This window comes from Pistacia vera, unplaced genomic scaffold (genome assembly GCF_008641045.1).
Source record: "Pistacia vera cultivar Batoury unplaced genomic scaffold, PisVer_v2 Contig767, whole genome shotgun sequence".
Classification (NCBI taxonomy): Eukaryota; Viridiplantae; Streptophyta; class Magnoliopsida; order Sapindales; family Anacardiaceae; genus Pistacia; species Pistacia vera.
In genome coordinates this window covers 340,045-350,234 of record NW_022196631.1, presented here as the reverse complement: position 1 = coordinate 350,234, position 10,190 = coordinate 340,045, and the positions used below count along the sequence as shown (strand labels likewise).

Sequence of the window (10,190 nt, the reverse complement as noted above, 5' to 3'; positions counted from 1 at the left end):
TAGAATTACAGCTTCAGGGCAAGACCAGAAGAAACAATATCTGAACTAGAAACATTTAAGAAGGGGATGTGACTTTCTTCAAAAATAATTAAAACTTACTGATACATTCCGGATAATCTAACATAAACTGAAAAGAAAATCTCTTAGAAAATTGTTACTCCAGTGTACATTAATCCCACATTATCAAAAACTTGACCAACACAGACGCTCTTGAATTAATGAATGCCAGATATCACTCAAATAGGAAGAAAAACTTACTTCAAGGCCTTTGATGGAGACAGTTTTGCTTGAACTGCAGCATGCCGAGCATGGATTACAAGTCTGCTGGAGAAGACTTGAAATTTAACCAACAGCAACACCAGATTACCAGCAGATCAGGTTGTAATGATCCTTCCAGTTCTTACAATTCAACAACCCACTGACACAAGTCCCACACTTATGAAATTCTTGTCTGGAGAGTTAATGTGACCAATAAGTCATGCATGCTGGGGGACCTCTCTGTTGCTTTTACTTTTCCATAAGTTTAACAAGTGAAATCACCAACTTAACTTTCCTGCTTGCTTTTCTCATCCTCATACCCCGATGCCTTACCACTTCTACCGACTATATATGGCTCTGGTGAAGAACCGTCACCATGTATTTCAAGACCATGATAAGATCGACCTAAGAAAAACTCTGCTCCAGATTTAGCTGTCCCCTTGACGAGATGATTAACATTTCCATCACGCAATTGCAGAGCCTTCTCTGCTGCAGTTACTAGAGCAAGAGCTCCTTCCTCACCTTGCTCATCATTGAATGTTTCTGAAACAACACAAAAGTTTTCAGAAATGCAAAACTTAACAAAAATAAGATTGTCTACTGGAATCTTCAATGAATTTAGAAACCTAGTGTTGCACTGAACAGTCAAATCATTTCCATCTCAAAGCCTCAACAAAATGTGAGACACGTACCTTGCTGGTCAGTATCTTCCACATATCTACCTCTAATGAAGGAAAACCTTGCTTCTTCTGCCTGATTCCTTACTTCAACTGGAGAAGAACTAATCAAATCCCTAAATTCCATCACATATGCTCCTGTCCATTGACGTCCTCTAAAGAGAAAAAAAATAAAATTTGAACTTTAAGAATCCAAGGATGAAAACATGAAACCAAAATTCAGGGGTAATTACTTGAATCTATAATCATGAATAGATGGTGCTTCTAGGTATTAAAGAAAAAGCTATATTAAACAACAAAGAACTCCAGCAACTGGTGAGAGAAAGGAAATCTTATACAGTACCTGCCGAAAGCCAGCATGGCTTCAAATGGGGTTATAACTGGAGCAAAGAACTCTTTGCTATCCAAAAGAGCAGTTTGAGCGCAAGAAACAGTAATGAAAACATCGCACTGCCACATATATTACTTGTCATTACTAACAATATAACTTTCTTAACACGGAGGCAGACACTCTGCGTGCATCTATTAAGACTTACCTCAGGAAAGTTTGCAAGTTTTGCAGGGTTTGGTCTTCCCATAGCAAAAGTATAGGTCTTTTTCCCTGCTTTGGTGATCAACTCTTTCATCTGATGAATCATATCAAGGTAACCAGCTGCATCGAATAGTAGCAAAATTAAGTTCTCCACCTCATGATACATAATCGAAGTTGCGATTAAACCCTAAGCATAAATGAAGTTTAAAACCAAGAAAAAATTGAGAAGAAACATATTATAGTACAGCAAAATCAATTTTAACTTTAACAATGTCACACTAAGAAGACTGTCTTACTTCTTTAAAGTGTACAAATAATGAAATTGGTGACTCAAGTCGAGTTTATTTATTTTGCTAGTGTTCTTGGGTATTGCCAACTATTTCATTCTCAGGATTATTTAGAGAATCAATTAAAAAGCACATGAACAAAGAAGCAAAATTACAATATTAGCAATGAAATTGACCCGAGTACTACTCTATATACATTTACCTAGCCAGCTGTGCACAACATAAACTTAGAAGCCCATGGTTCAATTCTTACACAATTTGTTTGCAACATATGAAAGACTAAAGAATCATAGAAATTTCAACATACCAACACCAAGAGTTCCAACCAAAATTCCAATAATGTTAGCATCCTTTGCTTTCTCCACCAAGTAATATCTGAAAGAATTGTTGCTGACACAGTGAATCACACAATAATGCAAAAAAATAAAATAAAATAATATAAAAGAAGTAGAGATAGATTATATATCTAATTTCTCACATAAAAATATATAGGATATAAATTTCAGCAACACAAGGAAATAACAGGTAAAGTTGGTTAGGGGAAGATGAAATTGTTGCAAATAGTACCTACGCTTAAGAATTCTTAACCGGTGAGATACATCTGTCACCAAGCGCTCCTCTGCTGCGTCATATCTGACTAAAACCAGCATTACCCACATCAAACAAAAACCATTGAAGAGGGAAAAGAAAATCATTATCAAGTCCAGCCACATGCAAGGTAAATAATGAAACAATCAATTGCCAGCTAAACAAGAAGACATGAGGATGTGCACCACATTTTTGCTGAATTATAATTAATGTAAAGCAGCAGCTTTTTTTCTATGTCAAAAGTATTCAGAAGAGTAAACAAAAAGTTGAGAGAGAGAGAGAGAGAGAGAGAGAGATGTTATATATGAAAATAAATATATCAAAGAAATTTGGCAATAAGTTTCATGACAAAAACAGAAATTATCTACCTATTTCAGAACTGTTAAATGTCAATACGACATTTGCAAAAGCTGAATTGTCAGAGCCAATCCAGAAAAGCAAGTAGTCCTCCATTTTATGTCCCTCTGGAATATTCCAGGTCAAGCCACCAATGGCATACCTCGTACCAGTTACTGCACCAGAAATATCATCAGCAGGAGAGCCACTAGCTGGCTCATTTATACTTTTATGATTTTCAGATGGATTTATAACTGTACACATAACATTAGCATAATTGATTTCTAATTTAGGTCCAGACACATCAGAGCTCAATGCTTCTTTCAGTGCTTCTCTAATATGAGGTATTGCATGTGCGTACTCCAGCCCATAAAGAATCTGCACTTTAAAGAAACCAATAATTATTACAGCAAAAGAATGTAATAGGCTGTTCAGGCAATATTTCAATACAACATAAAGAAAAAGTATGCTATTTAAAATGTGGACTAGAAAGAAACACATTGTATTTTCATCTCTGACACCTGTTTATTGCATATAAAAGTGAAAAGTCCACTCAGAATAAAAAAGATTGGAACTCTAGCATAAAGAATCATACCAAAATAGGTTTTTCATTTGCCAAAGCATTCTTTGATAGATTCTCCACACAATTGGGTACATTGATGGGGATCTTTCCAAAAACAAAGAATGCAGGAAGTGTTGAAGTCCTGTAAGCAAAAAGATAAAGATATCCCATTTAAAGAAAACCATATGAAGTAGAGTTCAACCATAATCAACAGTACAGAAAACAGATCACTTAACAAAATTGCAGCATTCACAAAACTCAAAGCTCAGCAGTTGAAGAAAAGACCACCAGTACGCAAACCAAAATATATTACATTTAAGTTCTTCAACCACAGTGGATAAAACATAAACTCATAACCCAGTCTTCCTGTGCCAAAAGTTTTCATCTGCCTTAATCATTTTGCTACTAGACAATCTCAAGTTCCATCAAGTGTGCTTAAAGTTAAAGAAAAAATTTAAAAAAAAGAAAAGAAAAAGAAAGCAAAACCGCAGAAAAATTCCATCAGCTCTATTTAACAAATTAATAGAAAGAATTGCAACATATATTTTCATTCATAATAATATATATACACCAAAGAAAAAATTAGTATAAGAAAACTCACGGGCTAAGACACGTATGTCCATAATGTATGACACAGTCAGCATTAATATGAGATGCTCCGACCTCATCAACACAACAACTTCCATAAGTTGTATCTGCCATCACATACAATCCAACATCATTGTTATCCCCATTATGTTCCTCCCCAGAATCTCTCAGAGACAAAAGCTTGGCCTTCAGAGCACGCACTACTCTTGTTGCATCCTTCAATAAATTATCCGGGAACTATAACCAAAAAAAAAATTCTTATAAATACATTACACTTATAATAATCGTAATGCACTTACATTTTCACATAAATTTTTGCTCACACGATCAAAAATTTACTCAATGTAAACAACACGATATCTTATCAGACAATTTATAATTTACAAAACCAAAAGTTGGGCTTCATATGTTCAGCATTCTCGTCAGAATCACCACGTCTCAAGTTATAAAAGATATAAAGCCGCCCAATAAAATAGCATTAAAATCATGTACAAAAATGAACAGTTACAAATATCCAACGAATATAACATTTTGCATGCATTACACATTTAGAATTAATTCGATACAGAAACTCAAATATGAGAAATAATTATACTTTACACATGTTTGTGACGTTATTGTATTTGTTTAAAGAAAGGAAAAAAGAAAATTTCTCCGTTTGGTTGGCGAGAAAATTATATCAGAAAAAAGCAATAAAAATAACAAATTTTCATTCTTCAATTAAGAAAGCTCAATACTTCAATGCATAACATGACGAACTGGCTCAATTGACAATATTTTACCCTTATTTTAATTGGGAAAACATTTAATTTTTATTTTCAAAAATTACGCGCGAGAGGTTTTGATAGGGTTTAGTAAAGACGGATGAATAAATAAAAAAATAAAATTCAACTATGAGTTACCTGCAAAGCGACTCTGGTAAACTTTCTGCTGTATATGAAATCGGCGGTGGTGGCAATTTCGTAATGAGATTCAATCTCCATGTCCGAACAGTCGCCACTCTCTCTCTCTCTTTCTCAAACGCAAGTCTGTGCCTGAAAGCTGAGAAGAGCGGAACTGCCTGAGAGAAAAGGGTTATAATTATAAAAGTTTTAATTATTTGGGTATTTATAGTCAATTAATCTTCGAACAGACGAAAATAACCATATAAATCAGAGACAATTTCAAGTACATTAAGTTTTCGTTTTAATAAACCACTATTGGGTGGCCTTCGAGTATTCTTTAATTGTTTTAAAACCTAGCCCGGCCTGGCCGGTTGAACCAGTTTAACCGGGACCCGACCGCTTCAAAGGACCGAGTTTAATTTTTCCGATTCACCCCAAAACCCTAAGATTTGGGAGGATGATCGGCGAACAATCAATGGCTAGAAGTTAGGGCTTTTGAAGACTAAGTTCCGGTGAATGCAATGGTGGTGACAGCATTGATTTCTGGTGAGTAAATCGATCGAAAATCGAACAAACCTAGCAGCGGCAACAATGAGATTTTTCCCGCTATTGGCGAGGCTAACGGGGGTGGGGTGAGGTGGGTTTTGGTCGGGAGGAACAGAGGAGTAATTTCTGGGTGATGGGGAGGTTTGTCGGCGTCGGCGTGGATGAGATCTGGCTTGGAATACCCACGCTAGCGTCGGTGAGATCTGGTAGAAATCGAACCTATTTCGGCCAGATCTTGGGTAGATTTTAATGGAAATGGGCTCAGGGGACGATCGGGGTTGCATCTGGGGTGTCGCCGCTGCCGATTAGTAGTCAGTAGATTTTCATTTGGGGTGTGTTTGATAAAGTTCAAACATGTAAGGACTTGCAGGTAATTTTTGAAGGTGTATTTGTTGAGTTTTAAAATTTTTTGTCAACTGATTTGACTTCTGGTCAACCCGAGACCGGAAAACTTTGCCAAGTTTCACCCCGGGTTGGGTTTTAAAATATTGTTCTTTATGGAAAAATATGGGATCTAATATAGTCTCTCAAATTCGAGTTTTCATAATCCTTGATAACATAATCTCCCAAATTCGAGTTCCCCACCACTAATAGGAATGGTCACTAAAGCTCTTATCCAACCTCTAGTTCTAGAGTCTAATATGGTATCCCAAGTTTAAGTTCTCATTAGTTGGGGCCACTAGAGCTCTTATCCGACCTCTAGTTCTAGGGTCTAATATGGTCTACTAAGTTCAAGTTCTCACTAGTTAAGATACGTGCAAGCTAGTCCGAACACCTCCAGTCATTAAAAAAAATAAAAAAAAATGTTTTAATCAAGAAAGTATACTACATGAGAGGGTAAAATGGTGATTACAAAAAGGTTGTGTCAAAATTTGTTTTTCAAAAGTTTTATTGAAAATTGGGGCATTTTGTTACTCTACGAGATCTTTGGTTGTGCTGGAATTCTCACTAAACCTGAACGCTGAATTTGTTATTCACTCCAGAATAAATAACCAAAAGAGGATGAATTTGGGGCACAGTGGTCATTCTACATTAAAACCTCTTAATATTGATGAAATTTTATCTATTTTCTTATTTATTAATTATTAGAAAGATGCACGGTATCTTGATGGAACATGAAGTTATATTTCTCCAAATAATATAATATAGGGATAATTATAATTAATTAAGAAAATTAAATTAAGTTAAAATGGGTGTACTCAGTAAAACTTGGGGTGCAGTCAGAAACGGTTTTTGAAGCCGCCTCCGACAGTCCTTCCACCGCCTTAAACGGGACTATTTAATATTTATACTAATTTTCCTTCACGAATTTGCCTGATTAACATCAGCCCTTCACTAATCCCTTCAATAAAACAAAAAACAAAACTTTCTTCAATTCCAACCAATAGAATCATTTCATGTGCGTAATCCAGAATTTTTATTTATTTTTTCTCAAATTTATTCATCTTAATTAAGAACTCTTTACAAAATCTTTTTTTTTTTTTTAAAAGATTAAATTAATTAATTTTGTTGTTTTTTTCAGGATAAGTTTGATTGTTGAATGATGAGTTGTGTTCAGGGGACTGGTTTTTGCAAGCCTGGTGTGATTCTGCCGAACAGGGCTCACTTAAAGAGCGTGCCGTGCACGACAAGGCGGGCATTGGTGAAGCTGAATGCAACGACGTCGTACCCGCTATTCGTGCCTAAGTTGAAAGGGCGGCAAAAACGAGGGGTTATGTGTGTTCTCGGAGGGAAAGACAAGTCCGAAGACGAGGTAAGAAAGAAGCCCTTTCTGTTTTAGTCTTTGTGCGTATTTGTTTCGTGGTGATTTGTAAATGATTGTAATGTGTTTGATCGGGGTTCTCAAAGAGATAAGAGAATGGGAATGTGTTTCTTGAATTCTTGTTCGGAATTTATATAGAATTCATCCCTTATGAATTACATTTCTGGCTTTTTCTTGAGAGTCCCAGTCAGTGCTTCGAGTCAGTTATGTTGTTTTCATACCTGGTTGGGGCTCCTGGGTCCTCTTATCTAGGTTGCTTTATGCTAAACCAGAATTAATTCACTCGGTCATATTGATTCGAGAGCTTTGGTAAAAGATTTTGACTGGGCTGTATTTGTGGTATAATCTGTCTTTCTCAATGCTCTGGGTAGGTTGAATTGCATAAACTTGGTTTTTTGGGCTGGGTTTAGAAATAACCCTATTTCAAGTGCTTTTTGGAGATAATCTGCCTCACGATATTCTTCACATTTAGCGTCATTTTCATCCGAATGGACCAAAATGCAGTTTCCATGCTCAGCATTAAGTAGAGGCATTCCACATGGCTGTTGAGTGTTGCTAGTTTTTTGGGTATTTTTGTTTGAAAGTATCGAAGTTGGCTAGATGTGCAAAATCATATTGAGATGTTTATTTTGAAAAAGTCCCCTAATTTTTTTTCCCAAAATATAAATATATATATCAGCAATATCTCTATTCACCTGTCTTTTTTATAGAAAATTTGATAGAGCACTTCGTAATGGATTTCTGACCAGAGGATGTTGATTTTCCACTAAATTTGTTGTTCAAGTCTTTGTGGTGTTTTCATTATGCTTTGGAAATGACTACATTGGAGTTGAACTTTGTGTACAAAAAACATAAAGCACATTATTGGTTTGTATTTTTATTGGTTTAAGCTCTAATGCTTTTGAGTTGGAGAGCAAGATTGATGTGTCTTGTTTAGTTTTATGGTAAATGTAAAATGCTGCTTCTCAGATGTTGTGCTCTCTTTAACCATTGAGAGTTCTCTTTTTCTTCTATAGCAAGAGTGGCAGTTTTTACAATTTTTTTTTTTTTTGTTTTTGGTATCAATTAATGAACAGCAGCATTTGCAAAGGGCACAATACGAAAGCCACTATTTTGTTTTGGAAACATATACTATGGAGTCCCTTATCCAATTATATAACCTGATATTCTACTTATTATTTTCATCAGAAACGACCATGGGAAGCTTTTGGAAAAAATATGGGAAATTTGAAGGGGCAGTCAATTGAGGATTTGCTTCGGCAGCAGATCGAAAAGAAAGAATATTACAATGGAAGTGGTGGCAAAAGTCCGCCACGTGGTGGTGGTGGCGGCGGCGGCGGCGGAAATGGTTATGGAGATTCAGGGGATGAAACTGGAAAACGAATATTAGCAACGATTTTTGTCATACTTGTGGTAAAGTGATCTTTTTTCTTCTTCTTCGTACTTTTATTCAGTTTTGTCAGAAATCATCTTTAAGTCTTATTCTAAATATCCTAATTCAGGCTGCATAGAAATTGCAAATTCTTTAGCGTACTGCTAATTTTGTAGTTTTTAGATAGTAATAATCGTGGGGAAAGGTGCAGATAATGGAAGTATCATTCACCTAAAATGCAATAATCAGAGCTAGAAATACTGTACATCTCTAATAACTGATAATCTGCATATTCAGACAAGTCAAGTGAAACAAAATATTGAAAAGAAAAAAAAAAAATCGATAGCTGCTGCCCTAAACTAATATTAAACTGTCTCTAAATCCCAAGTTCATTTATTGAAAGCATTGTGTTATATATGGTATAGATCTGTCGTAATTGATGGTCAGTATATTTCGAGGGTTCAAATGAAAATAACTAACAATGTTTGGCCAAATTTCAATAAATAATTTCGTGCACGAAAAGGTGCATGTAAGAAATGGAGGATCATGTGTTATTGGACAGGTAAAAGAATGATTCCTGGCCTATAAAAGTTATTTGATCCCGCCATATTAATCACCAAAACTTTGTGAAATTGTATTGTGGATATTCAAGTGTTTTATCTCTTTGTCGTTTTATACTTATCTGCAAACATTTCATGCTACATCAGTATTGTCTTTTTTTTATATCTTAATGTTGCAAGAGACCACGGTTTGGTATACAAGATATCATCTCTGCTATGCTGATTATAACATATGCTGTAGTGTAACAAATGTTTCTGAGAAAAAGACGATTTATGGGGATTTCAGTCTCCTACTTCAGAAATTCTGTATCTCATGCCATATTTATTACATTGCAGTACATTTGCTTCATTGATGGTGTTGAGCTGACACGATTAACAAACGATTACATAAAGTATCTCCTTCGAGGAAAAAAGAGTGTCCGATTAAAAAACGCAATGTACAAGTGGGAAAGGTTCTGGAAAAGCCTGACAGAGAAGGTGTGTGAGAAGTTTCGGTTAGAGATGAATACCTCAACATGGTTCCACTGTCCCAATTATAGGCGTCTTCTTCGATCTTACATATCTTCACAAAATGATGCCCAGTAATCCAACATTTTCCCCCAAGCCCTGCATTATCCTCTTTCCCTGCTTATCTTGCATATTGCCTGCAACAATGAAGTGAAACTAGCTTTAGCACTTGTTTTCTGTCCTTTGAGATGGTTCAAGAGACCGATTAATATTTCTGTCATATCATTAGCTTAAAAAACATTTTTGTGTACAGGAATTGAAACTTTAATCTACTTAAAGATGTAAGGCATGCATTGTATTTTGTCAATGGAAATTTTTTCTTTCATGTACCATATGGTAGAAACCTAATAAATTTATATAAAAGAGTTGAATTTGTATGGAAATTTCTAGAAAAATCTAAATTTTCAATGGTTTGTGACCTATCATGTGGTTTGCATTTTCGTTTAACAAAATTCCATAAGATATCCACTTGTTTAAATTAAACTCCAAAGGCCATTTCCATCTATTTTGCAAATATTTGAGGGTGGGTTTTTGTTTCAAACTTTAGTTTCACATACGAAACAGGGGGATTTATAGACTATACATGATGTAATCGTACTCTAATTGTTATTACAAAGAAGGCATGGAGCCCTCATAACCTTACAGAAAAGTAATATTATAGTTTAAGTGTGGATTATTTATAATCTAATTATTTCATGCGATATCAAAATTTTCTTACAAGTATCGATGGG

At 35.3% G+C, this 10,190-nt stretch overlaps 2 protein-coding genes across 2 annotated transcripts; one reads left to right on the top strand and one right to left on the bottom strand.

Annotated features, from left to right (window-relative positions):
• LOC116116245 (2-(3-amino-3-carboxypropyl)histidine synthase subunit 2) lies at positions 1-4,887 on the bottom strand. Its single transcript, XM_031402341.1, has 10 exons — positions 4,731-4,887; positions 3,842-4,065; positions 3,274-3,382; positions 2,711-3,056; positions 2,322-2,391; positions 2,062-2,129; positions 1,472-1,587; positions 1,279-1,385; positions 951-1,090; positions 1-801 (listed from the first exon to the last, which is right to left on the bottom strand). The coding sequence occupies exons 1-10, from the start codon at positions 4,809-4,811 to the stop codon at positions 545-547; spliced, it is 1,518 nt and encodes a 505-aa protein (XP_031258201.1). The 5' UTR covers positions 4,812-4,887; the 3' UTR covers positions 1-544.
• A 1,582-nt stretch (positions 4,888-6,469) lies between these two features.
• Positions 6,470-9,784, top strand: LOC116116255. The gene is made up of 4 exons (XM_031402356.1): positions 6,470-6,657; positions 6,781-7,011; positions 8,209-8,433; positions 9,289-9,784. The coding sequence occupies exons 2-4, from the start codon at positions 6,799-6,801 to the stop codon at positions 9,535-9,537; spliced, it is 687 nt and encodes a 228-aa protein (XP_031258216.1). The 5' UTR covers positions 6,470-6,657; positions 6,781-6,798; the 3' UTR covers positions 9,538-9,784.
• Positions 9,785-10,190: the final 406 nt, after the last annotated feature.

Excerpts from the sequence above, each read along its gene's own strand:
- LOC116116245 (XM_031402341.1), bottom strand. The coding sequence starts at position 4,811 with ATGGAGATTGAATCTCATTACGAAATTGCCACCACCGCCGATTTCATA. Across the intron at positions 4,066-4,730 it reads TTACCAGAGTCGCTTTGCAG|TTCCCGGATAATTTATTGAA; the intron begins GTAACTCATAGT and ends TTTTGGTTATAG. Across the intron at positions 2,130-2,321 it reads TTAAGAATTCTTAAGCGTAG|ATATTACTTGGTGGAGAAAG; the intron begins GTACTATTTGCA and ends CAATTCTTTCAG.
- LOC116116255 (XM_031402356.1), top strand. The coding sequence starts at position 6,799 with ATGATGAGTTGTGTTCAGGGGACTGGTTTTTGCAAGCCTGGTGTGATT. Across the intron at positions 7,012-8,208 it reads AAGACAAGTCCGAAGACGAG|AAACGACCATGGGAAGCTTT; the intron begins GTAAGAAAGAAG and ends TATTTTCATCAG. Across the intron at positions 8,434-9,288 it reads CGATTTTTGTCATACTTGTG|TACATTTGCTTCATTGATGG; the intron begins GTAAAGTGATCT and ends ATTACATTGCAG.